The sequence below is a fragment of the Tachyglossus aculeatus genome, chromosome 3 (genome assembly GCF_015852505.1).
Source record: "Tachyglossus aculeatus isolate mTacAcu1 chromosome 3, mTacAcu1.pri, whole genome shotgun sequence".
Lineage (NCBI taxonomy): Eukaryota > Metazoa > Chordata > Mammalia > Monotremata > Tachyglossidae > Tachyglossus > Tachyglossus aculeatus.
Window position 1 is genome coordinate 45,732,464 of NC_052068.1, and position 26,375 is coordinate 45,758,838.

At 44.8% G+C, this 26,375-nt stretch overlaps 1 protein-coding gene across 4 annotated transcripts in view; it reads left to right on the forward strand.

Annotated features, from left to right (window-relative positions):
* The first annotated feature begins 614 nt into the window (after positions 1–614).
* Positions 615–26,375, forward strand: part of HERC4 (HECT and RLD domain containing E3 ubiquitin protein ligase 4) — a 96,315-nt gene continuing 70,554 nt past the window's right edge. For 2 of the 4 annotated variants that reach the window (XM_038743552.1, XM_038743556.1), the window contains exons 1-3: positions 10,334–10,488; positions 14,147–14,295; positions 15,410–15,717. In XM_038743552.1, coding sequence (XP_038599480.1) covers positions 15,492–15,717 — 226 coding nt within the window. In that variant the 5' untranslated portion in view covers positions 10,334–10,488; positions 14,147–14,295; positions 15,410–15,491. Of the gene's footprint in view, positions 657–10,333; positions 10,489–14,146; positions 14,296–15,409; positions 15,718–26,375 lie in introns of those variants that run through there. The other 2 variants (XM_038743553.1, XM_038743554.1) reach the window with 2 other exon arrangements.

Genomic DNA, 26,375 nt, shown 5'->3' on the forward strand with positions numbered 1-26,375 from the left:
AGAGGAACCAAAATGAACAAATGACTGTACAGTATATAAAATCAATTGTAAAGTCAATTATTTATTTTGGTCCTTCCCTTTGTAAATACTTTTATGTTTATCTCTCCCACTCAGTGTGGGCAAGGATGGGGTCTCCTACATCTGCTTAGTACAGGATTTCACTTGGAGAGCACTCAATAAATATCTTTACTACTACTATTACTACTACTACTACTAAGCGCAAAGCACTGTTCTAAGTGCTGGGGGGATACAAGGTGATCAGGTTGTCCCACGTGGGGCTCACAATCTTAATCCCCATTTTACAGATGAGGTAACTAAGGCACAGAGAAGTTAAGTGACTTGCCCAAAGTCACACAGCCAATAAGTGGTGGAGCCAGGATTAGAACCCATTACCTCTGACTCCTAAACCCGTGCTCTTTCCACTGAGCCACGCTGTACTACTGCTTCTACTGACAGAATTATTGGTTCATAAAATGGGACTATATCTTCAAATAATTTGATTCTACTTTCTGAAACACTGTACCTTAAATGCCTCAGATAGGTAGGCTTATATCATATTTTTAAATATCTCTACTTCCATAATTTCCTTCATTAGCGTATTCCAGTGCCTCATTCACCAAAGGGCAAACCACTAGGACAATAGCAGCCAGATCAAGGTAGGGAGTTTCAGTTTTGCACAAGAATTTCCTAATGAAATCCCTTTCACACAAGCTTCTGGCTTTTTCAAAGTTTATCACTCCAAAATCAAATTGAGCTTTCCAGTGTTATGGAGCTATATACGCGACCCCCCGAGCAGCCCCTTCCTTCCTCTCCCCCTCGTCCCCCTCTCCATCCCCGCATCTTAACTCCTTCTCTTCCCCACAGCACCTGTATATATGTATATATGTTTGTACATATTTATTACTCGATTTATTTATTTATTTGTCTTACTTGTACATATCTATTCTATTTATTTTATTTTGTTAGCATGTTTGGTTTTGTTCTCTGTCTCCCCCTTCTAGACTGTGAGCCCACTGTTGGGTAGGGACTGTCTCTATGTGTTGCTGACTTGTACTTCCCAAGCACTTAGTACAGTGCTCTGCACACAGTAAGCGCTCAATAAATACGATTGATTGATTGATTGATTGATATAACCTCAATACATTCCCTAACACTGTTTCATCGTGATCATGCAAAGACATGGATTACTCAGTGAAATTTTGGTTTCTAAAGGTTACTCTTTTATGGCTCTTGATATTGTCATGTAGCTTATCTACCTCCTTATTACCTCCTTCCCTTCCCCACAGCACCTGTATATATGTATGTATGTTTGTACATATTTATTACTCTATTTTACTTGTACACATCTATTCTATTTATTTTATTTCGTTAATATGTTCAGTTTTGTTCTCAGTCTCCCCCTTCTAGACTGTGAGCCCACTGTTGGGTAGGGACCGTCTCTATATGTTGCCAACTTGTACTTCCCAAGCGCTTAGTACAGTGCTCTGCACACAGTAAGCGCTCAATAAATACGAGTGATTGATTGATATAACCTCAATACATTCCCTAACACCGTTTCATCGTGATCATGCAAAGACATGGATTACTCAGTGAAATTTTGGTTTCTAAAGGTTACTCTTTTATGGCTCTTGATATTGTCACGTAGCTTATCGTTAGGCTGGCCATTCATTCTGCTAAATATTAGGAAGGTGATCATCATCATCATCAATGGTATTTGAGCGCTTACTACGTGCAGAACATTGTACTAAGCATTTGGGAGAGTACAGTACAATATAGTCGGCAGACGCATTCCGTGCCCACGATGAGTAAGTTGACGGTTCAGCTGGTCTGTCTGCAAAGCGTGGATCAATCAATCAATCAATCGTATTTATTGAGCGCTTACTATGTGCAGAGCACTGTACTAAGCGCTTGGGAAGTACAAGTTGGCAACACATAGAGACAGTCCCTACCCAACAGTGGGCTCACAGTCTAAAAGGGGGAGACAGAGAACAGAACCAGACATACCAACAAAATAAAATAAATAGGATAGAAATGTACAAGTAAAATAAATAAATAAATAAATAAATAGAGTAATAAATATGTACAACCATATATACATATATACAGGTGCTGTGGGGAAGGGAAGGAGGTAAGATGGGGGATGGAGAGGGGGACGAGGGGGAGAGGAAGGAAGGGGCTCAGTCTGGGAAGGCCTCCTGGAGGAGGTGAGCTCTCAGCAGGGCCTTGAAGGGAGGAAGAGAGCTAGCTTGGAGGAGGGGCAGAGGGAGGGCATTCCAGGCCCGGGGGATGACGTGGGCCGGGGGTCGACGGCGGGACAGGCGAGAGCGAGGTACAGTGAGGAGATTAGCAGTGGAGGAGCGGAGGGTGCGGGCTGGGCTGGAGAAGGAGAGAAGGGAGGTGAGGTAGGAGGGGGCGAGGTGATGGACAGCCTTGAAGCCCAGGGTGAGGAGTTTCTGCCTGATGCGCAGATTGAGTGGTAGCCACTGGAGGTTTCTGAGGAGGGGAGTAATATGCCCAGAGCGTTTCTGGACAAAGATAATCCGGGCAGCAGCATGAAGTATGGATTGAAGTGGAGAGAGACACGAGGATGGGAGATCAGAGAGAAGGCTGGGGCAGTAGTCCAGATGGGATAGGATGAGAGCTTGAATGAGCAGGGTAGCAGTTTGGATGGAGAGGAAAGGGCGGATCTTGGCAATGTTGCGCAGCTGAGACCGGCAGGTTTTGGTGACAGCTTGGATGTGAGGGGTGAACGAGAGAGCGGAGTCGAGGATGACACCAAGGTTGCGGGCTTGTGAGACGGGAAGGATGGTAGTGCCGTCAACAGAGATGGGAAAGTCAGGGAGAGGACAAGGTTTGGGAGGGAAGACAAGGAGCTCAGTCTTCGACATGTTGAGCTTTAGGTGGCGGGCGGACATCCAGATGGAGATGTCCTGAAGGCAGGAGGAGATGCGAGCCTGGAGGGAGGGGGAGAGAGCAGGGGCAGAGATGGAGATCTGGGTGTCATGGATGTGGACTGGACACTTTCATATCTGCCAGTTTTATGTTCAAGACACTCAGCCTCTCTTCTGCCTTGGAGTTTGGTGGTTCAGAAGCAGCATCTGTGTTCAGAAGGATCTGGGGAGGGAATGTAAGTGCTTAGTACAGTGATTGTGTGTCCATTTATTGTTATAGTGTACTCTCCGAAGCACTTAGTTCAGTACTACTGAATGAATACCACTTATGTCTCTCTGGTATTTTTGAGTGTCATCAGTGGCTATTGTTTTTAGAGGAACATCAGCTCTTATTACAACATTGCCTCGCTTAAAAGTTCATTTCCTTCAATCGTATTTATTGAGCGCTTACTGTGTGCAGAGTACTGTACTAAGCGCTCGGGAAGTACAAGTACGGCAGAGAAGCGGTGCGGCTCATTGGAAAGATCACGGGCTTTGGAGTCCGAGGTCATGGGTTCAAATCCCAGCTCTTCCAATTGTCAACTGTGTGACTTTGGGCAAGTTACTTAACTTCTCTGGGCCTCCGTTACCTCATCTCCAAAATGGGGATGAAGACTGTGAGCCCCCCGGGGGACAACCTGATCACCTTGTAACCTCCCCAGCGCTTAGAACAGTGCTTTGCACATAGTAAGTGCTTAATAAATGCTGTTATTATTATTATTATTACAAGTTGACAACATACAGAGTCGGTCCCTACCCAACAACGGGCTCACAGTCTAGAAGGTGTTTCCTTAAGGGGGAAAGGAAGGTGAAATTGTTGCCAATTTGTACTTCCCAAGCGCTTAGTACAGTGCTCTGCACACAGTAAGCGTTCAATAAATATGATTGATGATGATGATGATGATGAAATGGTCCGGAAAGGGGCACGGGTGAAAGAAAAAGTGCTGGATGGCCCATTCCAGTTTGAATTGTTCCAAGGTGGATGCTTTTTGGCTTTTTTTTTTTTTTTGGTGCTAAGCTGTGCCACCAGGGACTTGATGACAACACAGGGGCAGGACTGCCCACCCCTCTCTGGAGTAGTGTACATATCCGTAATTTATTTATTTACATTAATGTCTATCTCCCCCTCTATAGGGTTAAGTTTCTGGTGGGCAGGGAATGTGTCTATTCATTCATTCAATCATCTGCCAACTCCGGGAAGCAGCACAGCGTAATGGATAGAACATGGGCCTCCGAGTCAGAAGGTCATGAGTTCTAATCCCGGTTCTGCCATTTGTCTGCTGTGTGCCCTTGGGCAAGACACTGAACTTCCCTGTGCCTCAGTTGCCTTATCTGTAAAATGGGAATTAAGACTGTGAGCCCCATGTGGAACAGGGACTGTGTCCAACCTGATTTGCTTGTATCCACTGCAGTGCCGGGCACATAGTAAGCACTAAACAAATACCGTAATTATTCTTATTATTGTTATTACTACCCTTCCAAGCGTGGCTCAGTGGAAAGAGCCCGGGCTTTGGAGTCAGAGGTCATGGGTTCAAATCCCGACTCTGCCACTTGACAGCTGTGGGACTTTGGGCAAGTCCCTTGACTCCTCTGTGCCTCAGTTCCCTCAAATGTAAAATGGGGTTGAAGACTGTGAGCCCCACGTGTGACAACCTGATGATCCTGTATCCTCCCCAGCGCTTACAACAGTGCTTTGCACATGGTAAGTGCTTAACAAATTCCATCATTATTATTAGCCTCTGGGCCTCAGTTCCCTCATCTGTAAAATGGGGATGAAGACTGTGAGCCCCCCGTGGGACAACCTGATCACCTTGTATCTCCCCCAGTGCTTAGGACAGGGCTTGGCACATGGTACGCGCTTAACAAATACCATCATTATTGATTATTATTATTACAGCCTGGCTCAGTGGAAAGAGTCTGGGCTTTGGAGTCAGAGGTCACGGGTTCAAATCCCCGCCCCGCCGCTTGTCAGCTGTGTGACTTTGGGCAAGTCACTTCACTTCTCAAGCGCTTAGAATAGTGCTTTGCACATCATAAGCGCTTAACAAATACCTTCATTCTTCTTCTTCTCTGGGCCTCAGTTCCCTCATCTGTCAAATGGGTATTAAGACTGTGAGCCCCACGTGGGACAACCTGATCACCTTGCATCCTCCCCAGCGCTTAGAACAGTGCTTGGCACAGAGTAAGTGCTTAACAAATACCATCATTATTCTTCTTCTTCTCTGGGCCTCAGTTCCCTCATCTGTCAAATGGGGATTAAGACTGTGAGCCCCACATGGGACAACCTGATCACCTTGCATCCTCCCCAGCGCTTAGAACAGCGCTTGGCACAGAGTAAGCGCTTAACAAATACCATCATCATTATTCTTCTTCTCTGGGCCTCAGTTCCCTCATCTGTCAAATGGGGATTAAGACTGTGAGCCCCACATGGGACAACATGATCACCTTGTATCCTCCCCAGCGCTTAGAAGAGTGCTTTTCATTCATTCATTCAATCATATTTATTGAGTGCTTATGGTGTGCAGAGCACTGTACTAAGCGCTTGGGAAGTACAAGTTGGCAACATATCGAGATGGCCCCTACCCAACAGCGGGCTCACAGTCTGGAAGGGGGAGACAGACAGACAACAAAACAAAACATACTAACAAAATAAAATAAATAGAATAAATATGTACAAGTAAAATAAATAAATAGAATAAATGCGTACAAACATATATACATATATACAGGTGCTGCGGGGAGCGGAAGGAGGTACGGCAGGGGGGATGGGGAGGAGGTGAGCTCTCAGTAATGATGGCTTTTATTAAGCGCTAACAATGTGCAAAACACTGTTCTAAGCGCTGGGGAGGTTACAAGGTGATCAGGTTGTCCCACAGGGGGTTCACAGTCAATCCCCATTTTACAGATGAGGTCACTGAGGCCCAGAGAAGTGAAGTGACTTGCCCAAAGTCACCCAGCTGACAATTGCAGTGTGGCTCAGTGGAAAGAGCCCGGGCTTTGGAGTCAGAGGTCAGGGGTTCAAATTCCGGCTCTGCCAACTGTCAGCTGTGTGACTTTGGGCAATTCACTTAACTTCTCTGCAGCGTGGCTCGGTGGAAAGATCACGGGCTTTGGAGTCAGAGATCATGGGTTCAAATTCCGGCTCTGCCAATTGTCAGCTGTGTGACTGTGGGCAAGTCACTTCACTTATCTGAGCCTCAATTCCCTTATCTGGAAAATGGGGATGAAGACTGTGAGCCCCCCGTGGGACAACCTGATCACCTTGTAACCTCCCCAGCGCTTATAACAGTGCTTTGCACATAGTAAGCACTTAATAAATGCCATTATTATTATTATTATTATTCTCTGAGCCTGTGACCTCATCTGTAAAATGGGGATTAAGACTGTGAGCCCCACGTGGGACAACCTGATCACCTTGTATCCTCCCCAGTGCTTAGAACAGTGCTCTGCACATAGTAAGCGCTTAACAAATGTCATTATTATTATTATTATTATTATTATTATTATTATTATTCTCTGTGCCTCAGTCCCCTCATCTGTAAAATGGGGATTAAAACTGTGAGCCCCCCCCCCCCCCCGGGACAACCTGATCACCCTGTAACCTCCCCAGCGCTTAGAACAGTGCTTTGGACATAGTAAGCGCTTAACAAATACCATTATTATTGTTATTATTAATTGGCAGAGACGGGTTTTGAACTCATAATGATAATAATAATAGCACTTATTAAGCACTTACTACATGCAAAGCACTGTTCTAAGTGATGGGGAGGTTACAAGGTGGTGAGGTTGTCCCATTGGGGGCTCACAGTCTTAATCTCCATTTTACGGATGAGGTAACTGAGTCCCAGAGAAGTGAAGTGACTTGCCCAAAGTCACCCAGCTGACACGTGGTGGAGTCGGGATTTGAACCCGTGACCTCTTGACTCCACAGCCCGGGCTCTTTCAATCAATCAATCAATCATATTTATTGAGCGCTTACTGTGTGCAGAGCACTGGACTAAGCGCTTGGGAAGGACAGGTTGGCAACATAGAGAGACGGTCCCCACCCAACAGTGGGCTCACAGTCTAAAAGAGGGGGACAAAACCAAACATATTAACAAAATAAAATAAATAGAATAGATATGTATAAGTAAAATAAATAAATAAATAAATAGAGCAATAAATATGTCCAAACATATATACAGGTGCTGTGGGGAAGGGAAGGAGGTAAGATGGGGGGGATGGAGAATTATCATAGAGAAGCATTGTGGCTCTGCGGAAAGAGTGCGGGCTTGGGAGTCCGAGCTCATGGGTTCGAATCCCGCCTCCCCCACATGTCTGCTGTGTGACCTCGGGCAAGTCACTTCACTTCTCTGGGCCTCAGTTCCCTCATCTGTAAAACGGGGATAAAGACTGTAAGCCCCACATGGGACAACCTCATCTCCTTGTATTCCCCCCAGCGCTTAGAACAGTGCTTTATGCATAGTAAGCGCTTAACAAATACCAACATCGTTATTATTATCGCATTATTATTATTAAGCACTTAGTGTTTGTACATATTTATTACTCTATTTATTTATTTATTTTACTTGTACATATCTATTCTATTTATTTTATTTTGTTAGTATGTTTGGTTTTGTTCTCTGTCTCCCCCTTTTAGACTGTGAGCCCACTGTTGGGTAGGGACCGTCTCTATATGTTGTCAACTTGTCCTTCCCAAGCGCTTACTCCAGTGCTGTGCACACACTAAGCGCTCAATAAATACGATTGATTGATTGATTGATTAACAAATACCCAAATTATCATAGAGAAGCAGCGTGGCTCAGCGGAATGAGCACGGGCTTGGGAGTCGGAGGTCATGGGTTCGAATCCTGCCTCCCCCACATAATAATAATAATAATAATGGCATTTATTAAGCGCTTGCTATGTGCAAAGCACTGTTCTAAGCGCTGGGGAGGTGACAAGGTGATCAGGTTGTCTCCCAGGGGGCTCACAGTTTTAATCCCCATTTTACAGATGAGGGAACTGAGGCACAGGGAAGTGAAGTGACTTGCCCAAAGTCACATAGGCTGACAGTTGGCGGAGCCGGGATTTGAACCCATGGCCTCTTTCCACTGAGCCACGCTGCTTCTCTAAGCGTAGTACAGTGCTCTGCACACAGTAAGCGCTCAATAAATGCGACTGACTGATTCTCTAATGATGACATTTGTTAAGTGCTTACTATGTGCAGAGCACCGTTCTAAGCGCTGGAGGGAGGATACCGGGTGATCAGGTTGTCCCACGTGGGGCTCCCAGTCTTAATCCCCGTTTTACAGATGAGGTCACTGAGGCTCAGAGAAGTGAAGTGACATGCCCGAAGTCACACAGCTGACAAGTGGCGGAGCCGGGATTCGAACCCATGATCTCTGACTCAAGCCCGGGCTCTTTCCACTGAGCTATTCGCTGTGCCACACATGTCTGCTGTGTGACCTTGGGCAAGTCACTTCACTGCTCTGGGCCTCAATTCCCTCATCTGTAAAATGGGGATTAAGACTGTAAGCCCCACATGGGACAACCTCATCTCCTTGTATTCCCCCCAGCGCTTAGAACAGTGCTTTGCACATAGTTAGTGCTTAACAAATACCATCATTATTATTATCACTTATTATTATTATTATTAACCACTTAGTGTTTGTACATATTTATTACTCTATTTAACTTGTACATATCTATTCTATTGATTTTATTTTGCTGGTATGTTTGGTTTTGTTCTGTCTTCCCCTTTTAAACTGTGAGCCCACTGTTGGGTAGGGACTGTCTCTATATGTTGCCAACTTGTCCTTCCCAAGCGCTTAGTCCAGTGCTCTGCCCACAGGAAGCGCTCAATAAATATGACTGATTGATTGATTGACCTTGGGCAAGTCACTTCACTTCTCCGTGCCTCAGTTCCCTCATCTGTAAAACGGGGATGAAGACTGTAAACCCCACATGGGACAACCTCCTCGCCTTCCATTCCCCCCAGCGCTTCGCACGGTGCTTTGCACCTAGTAAGCGCTTAATAAATGCCATTATTATTATTGTTATTATTATTTGCACATAGAAAGCAATAACAAATACCAACATCATTATGATCACTTTTATTACTATTATTAAGCACTTAGTCCGGTGCTCTGCCCACAGGAAGCGCTCAATAAATACGACTGATTGATTGATTGACCTTGGGCAAGTCACTTCACTTCTCCGGGCCTCAGTTCCCTCATCCGCAAAACGGGGATGAAGACTGTAAGCCCCACATGGGACAACCTCATCTCCTTGCATTCCCCCCAGCGCTTCGCACGGTGCTTTGCACCTAGTAAGCGCTTAATAAATGCCATTATTATCATCATCATCATCAATCGTATTTATTGAGCGCTTACTGTGTGCAGAGCACTGGACTAAGCGCTTGGGAAGGACAAATTGGCAACATCTAGAGACAGTCCCTACCCAACAGCGGGCTCACAGTCTAAAAGGGGGAGACAAAACCAAACATACTAACAAAATAAAATAAATAGAATAGATAGGTACAAGCAAAATAAATAAATAAATGCCATTATTATTATTTGCACATCGTAAGCGCTTTAACAAATACCAACATCATCATTATCACTTTTATTACTATTATTAAGCGCTTAGTCCAGTGCTCTGCCCACAGTAAGCGTTCCTCCCTCCAAGGCCCTGCTGAGAGCTCACCTCCTCCAGGAGGCCTTCCCAGACTGAGCCCCTTCCTTCCTCTTCCCCTCGTCCCCCTCTCCATCCCCCCATCTTACCTCCTTCCCTTCCCCACAGCCCCTGTATATATGCATGTACATATTTATTACTCTATTTATTTATTTATTTTACTTGTACCTGTCTATTCTATTTATTTTATTTTGTTAGTCTGTTTGGTTCTGTTCTCCGTCTCCCCCTTTTAGACTGTGAGCCCACTGCTGGGTAGGGACCGTCTCTCTATGTTGCCAACTTGGACTTCCCAAGCGCTTAGTCCAGTGCTCTGCACACAGTAAGCGCTCAGTAAATACGATTGATGATGACGATAGTAAGCGCTTAATAAATGCCATCATTATTATTATTTGCACATAGTAAGCAATAACAAACACCAACATTCTTATGATCACTTTTATTATCATTATTAAGCGAATACCAACATCCTTATTATTATCACTTTTATTATTATTATTAAGCGCTCAGTCCAGTGCTCCGCCCCCAGGAAGAGCTCAATAAAGACGACGGATTGAGCAGGCGAGGCAGCGGCCCTCAACGGGCGTTGCCAAGGCAACGGCGAGGGCGGCGGCGCCGGAAGTGGGCGGGCGCGTGCGCGGCGGCCACTTCCGGCGTTCGCCCCGCCCCTTTCTCCGCCCCCCCCGCCCGGCCCCGCCCCCTCCATCCGGGTCTCTGCGGGGCGTCTCCGGACTGGTGGGCGGCCGCCGGTCGTGACGGATAAACTTTGTCAGCGGGAGGGAGGCAGGACGACCGGCACCGCCACAGCGACGACGACGACGACGACGACGAGGAGAAGAAGCAAGAGGAGGGAGCCGGGAGCCTCCTCCCTCCTCCCGGGACCCGGGTGAGTCGTGGCCCCGGCCGGTTGGCCGCCTCCATCCCCTTTCCCTCAGGCGACGAGGGACCGGACCGGTCGTCCTGCCCCCTTCGTCGCTGAGGATGCCCCTCCTCCCCAGTCAGGCAGTCAATCAATCGTATTTATTGAGCGCCTCCTGGGTGCGGAGTGACAGGCTGTGTGACAGTCATCATCGTCAATCGTATTTATTGAGCGCCTACTGTGTGCGGAGCGCTGGACTAAACGCTTGGGAAGTACACCCTGTAGAGACAGTCCCTACCCAGCAGTGGGCTCACAGTCTAAAAGGGGGAGACAGAGATCAAAACCAAACATACTAACAAAATAAAATAAATAGAATAGATAGGTACAAGTCAAATAGAGTAATAAATATGTACAGACATATATACAGGGGATGGGGGGAAGGGAAGGAGGAAAGATGGGGGGGATGGAGAGGGGGGGCGATGTACAAATTGGCAACATCTAGAGACAGTCCCTACCCAGCAGTGGGCTCACAGTCGAAAAGGGGGAGACAGAGAACGAAACCAAGCACGCTAACAAAATAAATAGGTACAAGTAAAATAAATATGTACGTACATATATACAGGGGCTGTGGGGAAGGGAAGGAGGGAAGATGGGGGGGTGGAGAGGGGGGCCATGTACAAATTGGCAACATCTAGAGACAGTCCCTACCCAGCAGTGGGCTCACAGTCGAAAAGGGGGAGACAGAGAACGAAACCAAGCACGCTAACAAAATAAATAGGTACAAGTAAAATAAATAGAGTAATAAATATGTACGTACATATATACAGGGGCTGTGGGGAAGGGAAGGAGGGAAGATGGGGGGGTGGAGAGGGGGGCCATGTACAAATTGGCAACATCTAGAGACAGTCCCTACCCAGCAGTGGGCTCACAGTCTAAAAGGGGGAGACGGAGAACGAAACCAAGCACGCTAACAAAATAAATAGGTACAAGTAAAATAAATAAATAGAGTAATAAATATGTACATACATATATACAGGGGCTGTGGGGAAGGGAAGGAGGGAAGATGGGGGGGATGGAGAGGGGGGCGATGTACAAATTGGCAACATCTAGAGACAGTCCCTACCCAGCAGTGGGCTCACAGTCTAAAAGGGGGAGACGGAGAACGAAACCAAGCACGCTAACAAAATAAAATAAATAGATAGGTACAAGGAAAATAAATAAATAGAGTAATAAATGTGTACGTACATATATACAGGGGATGTGGGGAAGGGAAGGAGGTAAGATGGGGGGGGTGGAGAGGGGGGCCATGTACAAATTGGCAACATCTAGAGACAGTCCCTACCCAGCAGTGGGCTCACAGTCTAAAAGGGGGGAGACAGAGGAGAACGAAACCAAACACGCTAACAAAATAAAATAAATAGAATAGATAGGTACAAGTGAAATAAATAGAGTAATAAATTTGTACATACATATATACAGGGGATGTGGGGGAGGGAAGGAGGTAAGATGGGGGGGGTGGAGAGGGGGGCCATGTACAAATTGGCAACATCTAGAGACAGTCCCTACCCAGCAGTGGGCTCACCGTCTAAAGGGGGGAGACGGAGAACGAAACCAAACACGCTAACAAAATGAAATAAATAGAATCGATAGGTACAAGTAAAATAGAGTAATAAATATGTACGTACATATATACAGGGGCTGTGGGGAAGGGAAGGAGGTAAGATGGGGGGGATGGAGGGGGGGAGAGGAAGGAAGGGGCTCAGTCTGGGAAGGCCTCCTGGAGGAGGGGAGCTCTCAGTAGGGCCTTGAAGGGAGGAAGAGAGTCAGTCAGTCGGATTGCTTGAGCGCTGGCTGTGTGCGGAGCACTGGACTAAGCGCTAGGGAAGGACAAGTTGGCGACACATAGACGCCCCCCCCCCCCCCCCACCGAGCTCATCCATTCATTCAGTCGCATTTATTGAGCGCTGACCGTGTGCGCAGCACTGGACTAAGCGCTGTGAGCCCACTGTTGGGTAGGGACTGTATAGGTTGCCAACTTGTCCTTCCCAAGCGCTCAGTCCAGTGCTCCGCATACAGTAAGCGCCCAATAAATACGATTGATTGATTGACAAGTCGGCCACATAGAGAGACGGTCCCTCCCCCCCCCCCCCCCCCCCCCAGCGGGCTCATTCATTCATTTATTTATTCAGTCAGTCGTGTTTATTCATTCATGCATTCAGTCGTATTTACTGAGCGCTGACCGTGTGCGGAGCACTGGACTAAGCGCTTGGGAAGGACAAGTCGGCGACACGTAGAGACGGCCCCCACCCCCAACGGGCTCATTCATTCATTTATTCGTATTTATTCATTCATGCATTCAGTCGTATTTACTGAGCGCTTACCATGTGCGGAGCACTGGACTAAGCGCTAGGGAAGGACAAGTCGGCCACATAGACAGTCCCTACCCGCCCCCCACCGAGCTCATTCATTCATTCAGTCGTATTTATTGAGCGCTTATCGTGTGCTGAGCACTGGGCTCAGCGCTAGGGAAGGACAAGTCGACAACACATAGACGGTCCCTACCCCCCAACGGGCCCATTCATTCATTTATTCATTCAGTCGTGTTTATTCATTCATGCATTCAGTCGTATTTACTGAGCGCTGACTGTGTGCGGAGCACTGGACTAAGCGCTAGGGAAGGACAAGTCGGCGACACATAGACAGTCCCTACCCCCCACCGAGCTCATCCATTCATTCAGTCGTATTTATTGAGCGCTGACCGTGTGCGGAGCACCGGACTAAGCGCTTGGGAAGGACAAGTCGGCGACACATAAGAGACAGCCCCTACCCCCCAACGGGCTCATTCATTCATTCAATTTATTCATTCAGTCGTATTTATTCATTCATTCATCCAATCGTATTTATTGAGCGCGTACTGTGTGCAGAGCATTGGACTAAGCGCTTGGGAAGGACAAGTCGGCAACATATAGAGACGGTCCCCACCCAACAGCGGGCTCACAGTCTGGAAGGGGGAAACAGACGACAAAACATATTAACAAAATAAAATAAATAGAATAAATATGTACAAGTAAAATAGAGTGATATGTACAAATATATATATATACAGGTGCTGTGGGGAGGAGCACTTACTGTGTGCGGAGCACTGGACCGGCGTCCTGGACGCTCCCACAGCCCCCCAACCCCGCGGTCCACCCCTCACCCCGAAACTTCATCTTCCCTTCGGCCCAGACCGAAGCCCCCCTTTTCCTCACCTCCTCCCCATCCCCCCCGCCCTCCCCCCTTCCCCTCCCCACAGCACCTGTATATATATTTGTACAGATTTATTACTCTATATTGTACATATTTACTATTTATTTTGTTAACGAGGTGCATATAGCTTTGATCTTCTTTGTTCTGACGATTTTGACACCTGTGTACATGTTTTGTTGACCGTCTCCCCCTTCTAGACTGTGACGTTGGGAAGGGACCGTCTCTCTATGTTGCCGACCTGCCTTTCCCAAGCGCTTAGTCCAGTGCTCTGCACACAGTAAGCGCTCAGTAAAGACGATTGAATGAATGAATGGAAAGTCCAGCGGCGCTCGGGCCGCAGCCCACGGGCCCAGGGACGGCCCAGCCCCTGGTTTGGCCTGGTTAAGATAGCTCTTTCTCTCTCCTTCTCTCTCTCTCTGTCTCTGTCTCTCTCTAGGGATCTACGAAAATCGGGCCCAAAACTTGTAGGGGGCCGCGTGAGCGAGGAATGGAGCCCGCTGCATCCGAAATAAAAACTGACTTAGGCCGATGGTGTGACTTAGTCATGCAGCAGCTTTAAAAAAACCACCACATTACTAGGCTTCGGTAGGTCCGACTCTTCGGGGTTGATCTGGGACTTTACAGCCAAGTCGATGTGCTGGAAAGTTCCACGGATTTCGCCACTGGAGTGATCTTCCCTCCCCTCCCCGCCCCATCTCCACCAGCAAAAATTAACCGTACCGAGGCTGCCGTAACGTCTTACCCTTCAAAATGCACTGCTGAGGCCCAGGAATTCAGGTTTCCGTAGGTATACATTATTTAAAAAAGGATAGCCGTTAGCAGAGGAGCGCCAGAAATCTCACTTACATGATAGGTGCTAGGGGGATATCTCCACGTTAGATGGGAGTGTATTACTTTATATCCTTTAAACGGGTGGTCGTGGAAACGTTCGTTCCAAATCCAGATCCTGGGGGTGGATCTTAATACCCCCGCTTTGATAGGAAGGGCTGATGTTAAAATTGACATGACTGAGTGGGAAGATTTAATTAGTAAAAGTAATGACAGGTTCCAAGTAGCTATAATTGCGTTTCATTCCTTGGTCTTCTGACTGGAGCTTGAATTTTGCTGCTGTTTTTGTGGCTCTGTTTGAAGGGCTGTGTTCCTGAGGCAGTTGTTGTAACTATCCTGTGACTGGAGAAAGTGTAGTAAGAATAAAATAAGGTTTACCTTTTCTGAAAACTTTTTGTAATGTGACTACATGAATTCTATTTAAAATTGATCAGAGGACCACGTAGTTCCTCCTGAAAATGTGTCTCTCTTTTTAAGGGTTTTTGTCATTGCAGTAATTTTATATGATCAAATTAAACCATATCTGAACAGCATTTAGGTAGGAAATGTCATTGTGTGTTTTGAAAACAATGTCAAATAAAACCCATTTTATCGGATAATGATATTTGATTCGGAGAGTTGCTCTGAAAATTCAGCCTGGATGGAAAAAGCAGAAAAATCAAGGCTATCTAGCTATATATGATCAGCCGTTGAGGGTGTGGGTGTGTCCTCCAGATATTTCTGATGAATAAAAATATGTATGTGTTTAATAGAAATGAATCATACTTGTTGAAGTTGTTATAAAACTCACTTGAGAATTTACATAGTTCATAATATGAGAACGTTTGTGACTTCTGAAGAGGTATTGACTTTTTTTTTTTAATCTTCCCAGATAGTGACACTTCCTACTTTCCAGGGACAAAAAAGGGAATTTTTTTGATCACTGAAACTGGAAGAGCAAAAGAAATTCAAGCATGTTGTGCTGGGGAAATGCATCCTTTGGACAGCTAGGATTGGGTGGCATTGATGAAGAAATTGTACTAGAACCCAGAAAAAGTGACTTTTTCCAAAACAAAAAGGTCCGGGATGTAGGATGTGGACTCAGGCATACTGTATTTGTCTTGGATGATGGAACTGTGTATACGTGTGGTTGTAATGACCTAGGACAACTTGGGCATGAAAAAGCAAGAAAAAGACCAGGTAAGGATAATTAATAACTTTGCTCTTGCTCTAGTACTTTTATTACCAGTCAGTAACTTGAAATGTTAAATTTTAGCTGGAAACTCAAAGTGAAGATCATACTTAAGTATTCAAGAGTGGAAAATAAGTAAATAGCCGAATTGTGAAACTTAATACGTCTGCTTTGAGTTTTTACCTTGGTCGTTATCGACCACAAAAGCCTTACCAAACTTTTGTTTTCAGAGGAAAATTATGATGTACATTTGTCACATTTGGAATCATAAAAAATTTTTGTAGCTCCTGCTAAACAACTGCAGTTTTTAGTTCACAGTTTCAGAAGCCATCTAGACTGTAAGCTCATTGTGGGCAGGGAGAGTGTCTACCAGTTCTGTTGCGTTGTAATCTCCCAAGTGCTTTGTTCAGTGGTCTGCACACAGTAAGCACTCAATAAATGCCATTGATGATTATTGGATACTTAAACCTCTCTCGTATAATTTGGAAATAGCCTAGTACCTTTTGCTGTTTTCTGTACTTCAAAAAAAAAAATCTTCAATTTACTTAATATATTCACTCTGGTCAGGAACAGACATGGTTCTCTAGCATGTTAAATTGGATGTTGTAGGGTGAAAGTGCACTTAACTGTTAATCTCTGAAGCTCAAATTGTTAAACTGATAGATACCAGCTTCAAATGTAGAATTACTGCCATAGTGACAGCAATCTACACTTACAACTACTCCTATCCCTCCCCGCATGTTTCTTTAGGTATGATTGACAAGGCGTAGGGGGAAGCGAGAATAGCAGTAAGCCTCACTGCTGGGAAACACTGCCACAGTGCTTTCTGCTCTCTTCCCCAAGTGGTACTACAGTCCTTTGGGAGCTTTTTCAGAAGGGGTGAGGAAAGTACAGGCCAGCCTGATCTGCCTTGCTTCTGAGCCAACTGTTTCCATCATCATCATCATCAAAAACATTGACTGAATGCCCATTGAGTCAGTCAATCAGTCAGTGGTAGGTGTTGAGCACTTATGGGGTGTAGAGCACTGTACATAGCGCCTGGGAGAGTACAATTCAACAGAGTTGGTAGATGTTCCCTGCCCACAAGAGGCTTACAGTCTAAATAAATAACTGGTGGATATGCACAGAAGCGCTGTGCTGATGGTGGGGTGAATACCAAATGCCCAAAGTTCATAAGATTCAGGTGCACAAATGACACAGTAAGGAGGAGTTCTGAGTCGGAGAAAAGAGGGCTTAATCGGGAGGGTCTCTTGGAGGAGATGTGACCCTTATTAAGGTTTTGAAGGTGGGCAGATTGGTAGTCTGGCATAGATGCGGGGGGAGGGAGTTTTAGGCCCGAGGGAGCAGGTGGGAAAGGGGTTGGCGGAAAGTTAGATTTGATCAGGGTGGAATGACGAGCCAAGTGGGCAGGTTGGGCTGTAGTAAGAACGATGAGGTAAGGTAGAAAGAAGGGGGTGAGCTAATTGAGTGTTTTAAAGCCAATTAATTAAGGAGTTTCCATGATGCAGAAGTGAATGGGCAACCCCTGGAGATTCTTGAGGCATGGCGAGGCATGGACTGAATGGTTTTCGGTGCTTGGAGCCATTCAGTATGAGTAAAAGATGTGTCTCTACTTGTGGTGACACTTAACCTGTTTCTGAGCCAGCCTTGGCAACAGCAACGTCATAACCTCAGAACATTAGTATGAGAAGGGGGTCGTTGAATGTATCTTAGGTTTATAGGGAGTCGCAGCTGTGGTCCAAAGTGTAACTACATTTCACATTTTAAAACCTGTTACACTCATCCCCTTTTATGTTTACCAGTACGTAGTTATAAAAATGGGTAGGTAATACTCTGGTCACAGTAATAGTCCCCTTGATGAATAATTCTGTGCTGGCATGTAGGTAGGGAAGGACCTCAGTCTCCTCTCCCTTTTATCTCATCCCAAAGTTATCTCACCCCAGAGCAATTTGACCTTCCTGTTTTCTCCCTCTCTCCCTTCTACTGTGCCTCCTTCTCCTTCCTCTCCCACCCAACACCTGGTCTAGTGGAAAGAGCACAGGGTTTGGGGTTAGAGGATTGGGATTTTAATCCAGTCTGCCACTACCTCCTGGGCAACTCCCCCCTGACTTTCCCATCACTATAAAGAACACAACCATCCTTCCTGTCTCACAAACCCCTAACCTTGGCATTATCTCTCTCATTGGACCACATATTCACTCTGTCACCAAATCTTGTCGATTCTACCTTCACAGCATCCCTAAAATCTGCCCTTTCCTCGCCACCCAAACTGCTATTATGCTGAGCCAAGCACTTACTCTCTCTGCCTTGACAACTGCATCAGCCTGCTTGCTGACCTCCCTGCCTCCTGTCAGTCACCACTCCAGTCCATACTTCATTCGGCTCTCTGGATCATTTTTCTTAAAACATTCAGTCCATGTTTCCCTGCTCCTCCAGAACCTCGGGGTGTGGGGGTTGCCCATCCACCTTTGCATTTAAACAAACTCCTTACCGCTGACTTTAAAACACTCAATCGGCTTTCTCCCTCCTGTCTCACCTCTCTGATTTCCTACTGCAGCCCAGACCACTCACTTTGCTTCTCTAACACCAGCCCACTCACTGTACCTCAGACTCATCTGTTCGCCGCCGACCCCTTCCCCACGTCCTCCTCCTTCTGACCTGAAACTCCCTCCGTCTTCATCTGTGCCTGACCACCACTCTCCCACCTTCGAAACGTTTTTAAAATCATATTTCCACCAAGAGGACTTATCCAAATAAGTCCTCATTCCCCTTACTCCCTATCTCTTCTGCAACATACTTGCACTTGTATTTGTACCCTTTAAACACTTAATATCACTCCACCCTCATTCCCTCAGCATTTATGTACGTTTGTAATTTATTTTAAGGTCTGTCTACCCCTCTTGATGATTAACTCTGATCAGGGAACACATCTGCCAACTCTGTTGTACTGTACCCTATCAAGCGGGTACTAAGATACGATGCTCTGTGCACAGTAAGCACACAATAAATACCACTGATTCACCTTGGTAAAGTCACTTAATTTCTCTGTGCTGCAGTTTCTTCATCTTTAAAATGGGGATTTAATACCTGTGAGCCCCATGTCTGTTCTGCTTGTATTCTCTATTAGTCAGCACTTAGTTTGTGCTTGGTACATATAAGCACTAAGCAAATGCCACTACTAATGTCACTGTTATATGCTGGAAGAAAAGTTGGACTCAGTGTTTAAATAATACAGGATAGCTTGGTGGTCTCTCCAGTAGTTTTTATTAACTTCAGTAATGGCCCTCAATATTTTTTTTTTCCCCAGGCAGTAAGGTATGGTATTTAGTTGCACTGTTTTATGAAATTATTTATCAGGGTTGATTCAGATACATATTTTATTTTTCTTCTCATGTATTCCTTAACTGAATTCCATGAAAATGTTCTCATTATATTCCTGTCTTTACCTCTTCCATCTTTTCTATATCTGCCACACCCCCTTTTTAAATAAGGATCCATTTTCAACCTCCTTATCTTTTTTTAGCTAGATTAACTATAAATATGGGTGTGTATACATATATATCTATGTATAATGATGGCATTTATTAAGCACTTACTATGTGCAAAGCACTGTTCTAAGCGCTGGGGAGGTTACAAGGTGATCAGGTTGTCCCACGGGGGGGCTCACAGTCTTAATCCCCATTTTACAGATGAGGTTACTGAGGCACAGAGAAGTGAAGTGACTTGCCCGAAGTCACACAGCTGACAATTGGCAGAGCTGGGATTTGAACCCCTGACCTCTGACTCCAAAGCCCATGCTCTTTCTACTGAGCCAGTATGTATGTATATATGTATGTATGTATATATATATATATATATATGTGTGTGCATTTGTGTGTGTACTTACTGGAGGAGCAGCATGACATAATGGACAGAGCACGGGGGCCTGGGAATCAAAAGGTTATAGCTTCTAATCCTGGCTCCATCGCATGTCTGTTGTGTGATCTTGGGCAAGTCACTTACTTCTCTGTGCCTCAGTTACTTCATCAGTAAAATGGGGATTGAGACTGTGAGCCCCATTAGGGACATGGGCTGTGTACAACCTGATTGGCTTGTATCTATCCCAAGTGCATAGTACAGTGCCTGGCACATAGTAAACGCTTAACAAATACCATTATTATTATTATTATTATTATATGTATATACATACACATATGGAATATATGTATTTTTTAAAATTAACTCATTCAACTGTATTTATTGAGTGCTTACTGTGTGCAGAGCACTGTACTAAGCTCTTGGGAAGGACAAGTCGGCAATATATAGAGACGGTCCCTATCCAACAATGGGCTCACAGTCTAGAAGGGGGAGACAGACTTCCTCTCCCACTCCTCCCCCTCTCCATCCCCCCCACCTTACCTCCTTCCCTTCCCCACAGCACCTGTATATATGTTTGTACGTATTTATTACTCTATTTATTTATTTATTTTACTTGTACATATTTATTCGATTTATTTTATTCTGTTGATATGTTTTGTTTTGTTCTCTGTCTCCCCTTTCTAGACTGTGAGCCCACTGTTGGGTAGGGACCGTCTCTATATGTTGCCAACTTGTACTTCCCAAGCGCTTAGTACAGTGCTCTGCACACAGTAAGCGCTCAATAAATGCGATTGAATGAATGAATGAATGAACGAAACAAAACATGTAGACAGGTGTCAAAATTGTCAGAGCTAATAGAATTATAGCTATATGCATATCATTAACAAAGTAAATAGAGTAGTAAATATGTACAAGTAAAATAAATAGAGTAATAAATCTACAAATATATATAAGTACTGTGGGGAGGGTAAGGAAGTAGGGCAGGGGGGGATAGGGAGGAGGAGAGGAAAAGGGGGGGCTCAGTCTGGGAAGGCCTCCTGGAGGAGGTGAGCTCTCAATAGGACTTTGAAGCGCTTAGTACAGTGCTCTGCACACAGTAAGCGCTCAATAAATTCGATTGAATGAATGAGGAATAGAGCTAGGTTGGAAGATGTGTGGAGGGAGGGCATTCCAGGTCAGGGGAAGGATGTGGGCCGGGGGTTGACGGCGGGACAGGCGAGAACAAGGCACAGTGAGGAGGTTAGTGGCCGAGGAGCAGAGGGTGTGGGCTGGGCTGGAGAAGGAGAGAAGGGAGGTGAGGTAGGAGGGGGTGAGGTGATGGACAGCCTTGAAGATGAGAGTGAGGAGTTTTTACTTGATTTGTAGGTTGAGGGGCAACCACTGGAGATTTTTGAGGCGGGGAGTAACATGTCCAGAGCCTTTCTGTACAAAGGTAATCCGGGCAGCAGAGTGAAGTATAGACTGAAGTGGGGAGAGACAGGAGGATGGGAGATCAGAGAGGAGGCCGATGCAATAATCCAGTCGGGATAGGATGAGAGATTGAACCAGCAAGGTAGCGGTTTGGATGGAGAGGAAAGGGCAGATCTTGGTGATGTTGTGGAGATGAGACCGGCAGGTTTTGGTGACGGATTGGGTGTGTGGGGTGAACGAGAGATCGGAGTTGAGGATGACACCAGTGTTGCGGGCTTTTGAGACAGGAAGGATGGTAGTGCCATCTACAGTGACAGGAAAGTCAGGGAGAGGACAGGGTTTGGGAGGGAAGATAAGGAGTTCAGTCTTGGACATATTGAGTTTTAGATGGTGGGCAGACATCCAGATGGAGATGAAAAATTGGAAAATCAGGTTGCAGGGATATCACTCTGAACTTGGAAAGCTTCCCTTTCCCACTGGGGGAGACGATGGGAATTAACTGGGATGAGAGTGTGGGCTGCCCATAGAATTCTGTGATGTCCACTCTGCAAAAATACCAGAATTTTTGGGACCTAAACTGTTGGAATGATCATGTGCCAGCCTGGATATGGAAGTCCAAGCATTTAAAGTAAAAAAGAGCAGTTGTGATTCTGAACAAGGTAGCTTGACTAACTTAATCCGGATGGTACTAATTCCAGGACATTTGCATTTTTTATAATTGCCCAGGACAATTTACAGAAATCCAGATCTCTTAAGGCTAAACTAGGAATTATGTACAGCCTAGTTTTAACTAATTTTGTTTGATAGATTAGTGATAGTAAAACCCGTATATTTGATTTGGTGGCATAGAGGTACATGTATGTGAAAACCTTCTGGAATGTCTTGTTCTTCAGTAGCTAGTCAAATCCTTCACTTCTGCTTTGTTCTGACAGTAAAGGGAGATAAAAGTGGAAGTGCTTTAGAAAGATCTCACTGAAAGACTGGTTTGGGTCTAGGTAAGTCAGGTCAGGGATGGATCATAGTGACAGTAGGAAAAGATACTTGGCCAAGTTAGCTCTGACTTCAGTGGAGGTCAGAGGGAGGTTAGGTTTTTTTTTTTCTTCTAAATGGCATTTGTTAAGAGCTTACTATGTCCCAGCCACTGTAGTGAGTGCTGGGTTAGATACAAGCTAATCAGATTGGCCGCAACCCATGTTCTACAAGGGCGCACAGTCTTTATCTCCATTTTGCAGATGAAGTTACAGGCACAGAGAAGTTAAATTGACCAAGGTCACAGAGATAAATGGAGTAGTTGGGATTAGAACCCAGGTCCTTCTGACTCCCCTGCTGTTTCCCTTGACCCTGAATCCCCAGGAAGATTGGCCTCAAAACTTCTAAGCCGAACCTTGAGCTAGGCCGGATTGGATCTGGATTGGGGTGGAACTAAATGATTTAACCTTAGTAGAAGGTAAATGATATAGTAAGGTCACTCACCTTGTTGAATTGCCCTTAGGCCAGAAGCAACCTAGCCTACTTAGCTTTGTCGTGGTCCTTTCTTTGCTCCATAACTCCTCTTTTCTCTGCCCTTTTGATCTGCTAGATTTTAAGCTCCTTGAATTTACCTTGCCTTCTCTTGCCTACCTATTCTGTTATACTCTCCCAAGTGCTTAGTTCAGTGCTCTCTGTACAATAAGTCCCATAAATACTATTGATTGACTGGCCTCCCTACAGGAAGCAGACAGAAGTGGGAGGGAAAGGGTATGGAAGCTGCCAGTACTTAACATTTGACAAAATTCTTCTGGTCTGAATTAGCTATTGAATGGGGCGAAAACAAATTTTCGATGATGGTGTTGCGGGGGCTGGGGTTGTTTAGACTGTGAGCCCATTGTTGGGTAGGGATTGTCTCTTATTTGTTGCCAAATTGTACTTTCCAAGCGCTTAGTACAGGGCTGTGTACACAGTAATCGCTCAGTAAATATGATTGAATGAATGAATGAATGTCTCATTCAGAAATATTTAGGATAGAACTAAAGAGTATTTTTCTAAAAGGAGGTCAAACCCAGTGGGAAAAGCTTATCTGTAGGAAGAAGCATCTGGGTTTCAGAAGTAAGTAAACTACTTTTTCAAGGGAGTGGGATTGGCAGGGGAGAGGGAGGAAGACTGGATAGATAATTTCCCTCAGTTTTTCATTGCCATCTAGCTACGTTCTGTTCCGCTACCTCTGACTGTTGGCCTGAGAGTAAAAAAGATAACTAATTTTGTTGGAAGAATTTTAAAAGTGAAACAAGTATTGCTGTTAAGGAAAAGAAGTTAGCTTTCTAACTAAATGTATCTTGCTGTGGAACTGAGACTCTTGGGACCTTGGACTATCTTAAATCTGCTTCAGTTGTGGAGTTTTTCAGGTTGCCGGGCTCCTATTGCTGGATATATTCAATATTGTCTCAAATTAGATTTTGACATTGAGGAAGTGATAGGAAATGCCCAAAGATATAGGTGTGGCCTTATCTTAATATAAAGATGGAATTTGCCAAATAGTTAAGCAATATATGGTTACAAGGGTAAGAAGAGGTGGCAAGATGATGGAGAAAAGTGCCTGGACTTTACATGTGCTTACATAAGATGGATTCCATTGTGGAAAACAAAGGCAGGTTTTTTTTTAAAATCTTCATCACCATACGAAGAAAATGAAGGTTTTTACACGTTTTCGAGCCCTTTGTTCTAGCCTTCCAGCCTTTTGGAAATAACTCATGGACATATGCGCCCATCTTCATATGCTTTCCCTTAAAATGCTTTCTGTATTGTTTCCAGATCAGCAAACTACCATTTCAGTTTGCTATCTATAATTTTCTTCTTTAAATTTGAGGGCTCTGTTCATTTCTGCCCATTTTTCCCACCTCTGAATTCTGTTAAAATAATCAGTTAATGGTATTTATGGTACTGGAGAAGCTGTGTGACTTAGTGGAAAGAGCACGGGCTTGGAAGTCAGAGGTCGTGGGCTGTAATCCCGGCTCTGCCAACTTGTCAACTGTGTGACTTTGGGCAAGTCACTTAACTTCTCTGTGCCTCAGTTACCTCATCTGTACAATGGGGATTAAGACTGTGAGCCCCACGTGGGATAACCTGATTACCTTGAATCTACCCCAGTGCTTAGAACAGTGCTGGGCACATAGTAAGCGCTTAACAAATACCATTATTATTATTATTATTAATTGAGCACATTGTGTACAGAGCACTGTACTAAGCACTTGGGAGTGTACAATATAACAGAGTTGGTAGACATAGTACAAGCGCATAGTTCAGTGCTCTGCACACAGTAAGAGCTCAATAAATACGATTGAATGAATGAGTAGTAGAAATACTTCCAGGTATCCTTTTCGGTAGGCAGTTGATGCAAGTATTAACTACCTTAAATATGCTTCTTTAGCAGTTCTACTCTCACTCATTGATTCTGTCTCTGAGCTTGTCTCATTTCCAGTTAGCATGGTTTTTTCTAGACCAAATAATTTTAAATGTTTCTGCTTGCATATCTGTCTTGTAGACCATTTTGTGAATTATATGAAGCAAGAGTTTGACTACCCTGTTTTGCAAGTACCATGTCATAATAGTGGAGATTTTGGTACCTAGGAGGAAGAATTAGATTTACCGTGTACCCCACAATTTAGCTAGATTATGTTCCTCAAAAAAGTGGGTGTATCATGGAGTCCATTTTCTGTTGGATTTTCCAGCGATTTGTTAGCTCCACTCTAGGAACAGCCTTTCACTCTAAACCCCTCACCACCTTCCTTTAGCTTGTGCCTAACAGGTTGACAGAGCTGGCTGCAGAGACACTACAGCGCAAAGGCTGTGGCTGGGAGCAAACACTCTTCCAACTCAACAGACTTGGAACATCATCCATAGTCGTAGAGGTAGTGACTCAAGAATCGCTGTGTGCAGATTGCACCCAGATCGACTGCACACACCCAAGAAGATAGACAGTGATTGTTAACTGCTTTGCTGAATCAGCCAGGCATTATGAGCTGACAGTAGGTCTAAAGAAAACTGATGTAATATGTTAGTTGGGAACAGGGTAGCCACCCACACTACCAAAAATCTATATTGGCAAAACAGAGCTGAACCGTTGCCCCGGAAATCGGTTGCCTCTGCAGCACACTGACCAATTGCCTGATGACAGGCAAGAAAGTAAAAAAATTAAATCAAGGCCTGTATGTCCTTTGGAAGACTGGTAGTCTTCAGACTAAACTACAAGCCTGCTGTAGAGCTGAAGTGCTGAAATCCTTCACAGCTGTGAGATCTAGATTCCCAGAGTTGCCAAATCTGATTCCCTAAGCAGTTCCAACAATGCCAGTTAGAGGCTGTGCTCAGCATCAAATAGCAAGGCAGTGTCACAAAACAAAATTTTAGGATGGAGTCATATTCCTAGCATTCCTAGCATCTGCTCCTTAATTCAGCTGGACATCTGAGGAGAGTGGTTGACAGCAGGATGTTCAAATAGCTACTTTGGGATGAGCTTAAATTGGAAGATGGAAAGCATGGAGGAAAGAAGAAACATTTTAAGGATACAGTAATTCAGAGCCTTTTCTCAGCTGAAAACTGAAGTCACTTTCCACAGGTAGTCCACCATGAATGAACGGCTCCTTTGGAACAGGAGCTTTGTAAGAAGCACGAGACGAGGCTAAAGCAAAAATAACACCAGGTGTGCAAACAACAAATGACATCAAAACAAAGAGCAGTGTTTTTGTGAACACAGCATAGTCAAAATGGTTTGTCCCACCATGGACATTTTAGTCATACCCCAAACTAGGGGTGGCACCAAAGCATTTATCCCTACACCATCCCATTTCCCCTATCTGTAATGATTTTAATGTTTGCTGTAAGCTCTTCGTGGGCAGGGATTATGTGTACCTGCTCTGTTGTACGGGGCCGCATGCTCAGCACACAGTAAGCCCTCAATAAATACCATTGATTGATTTGAGCTAGCTTTTCATTTACTAATAATCTTTAGTTAACACACACTGATTTTCTTCCCTTTTTACTCTTGTGCAAATTTTGGCACTATCCCCCTAAAGTGTTAACACCACAGAGCAAAATGAATATATACATAACGTAATTTACATAACTTCGCAAAATGATGGTGAAGTTTACGTTTGTGACTGAAAAGGCTAATGTGAAATTCACTCTCCTGGCTAAATTGGACTCACAGAAAGATTGTCCCCTATTGTGTTGTGCTTAGTGACTTTAGTGCCTGTCACTGGTTTCTCTTTTTCCTCATCTCTATCCCTAAAAAAGCGGCTCTCTATTTTTTACGGTATTGGTTAAGCACTTAAAATGTGTCAAATGCTGTTCTAAGCGCTGGGGTAAGATACAAGTTAATTAGGTTGGACACAGTCCCTTGTCTTGCATGGGGCATTGAGTCTTGATG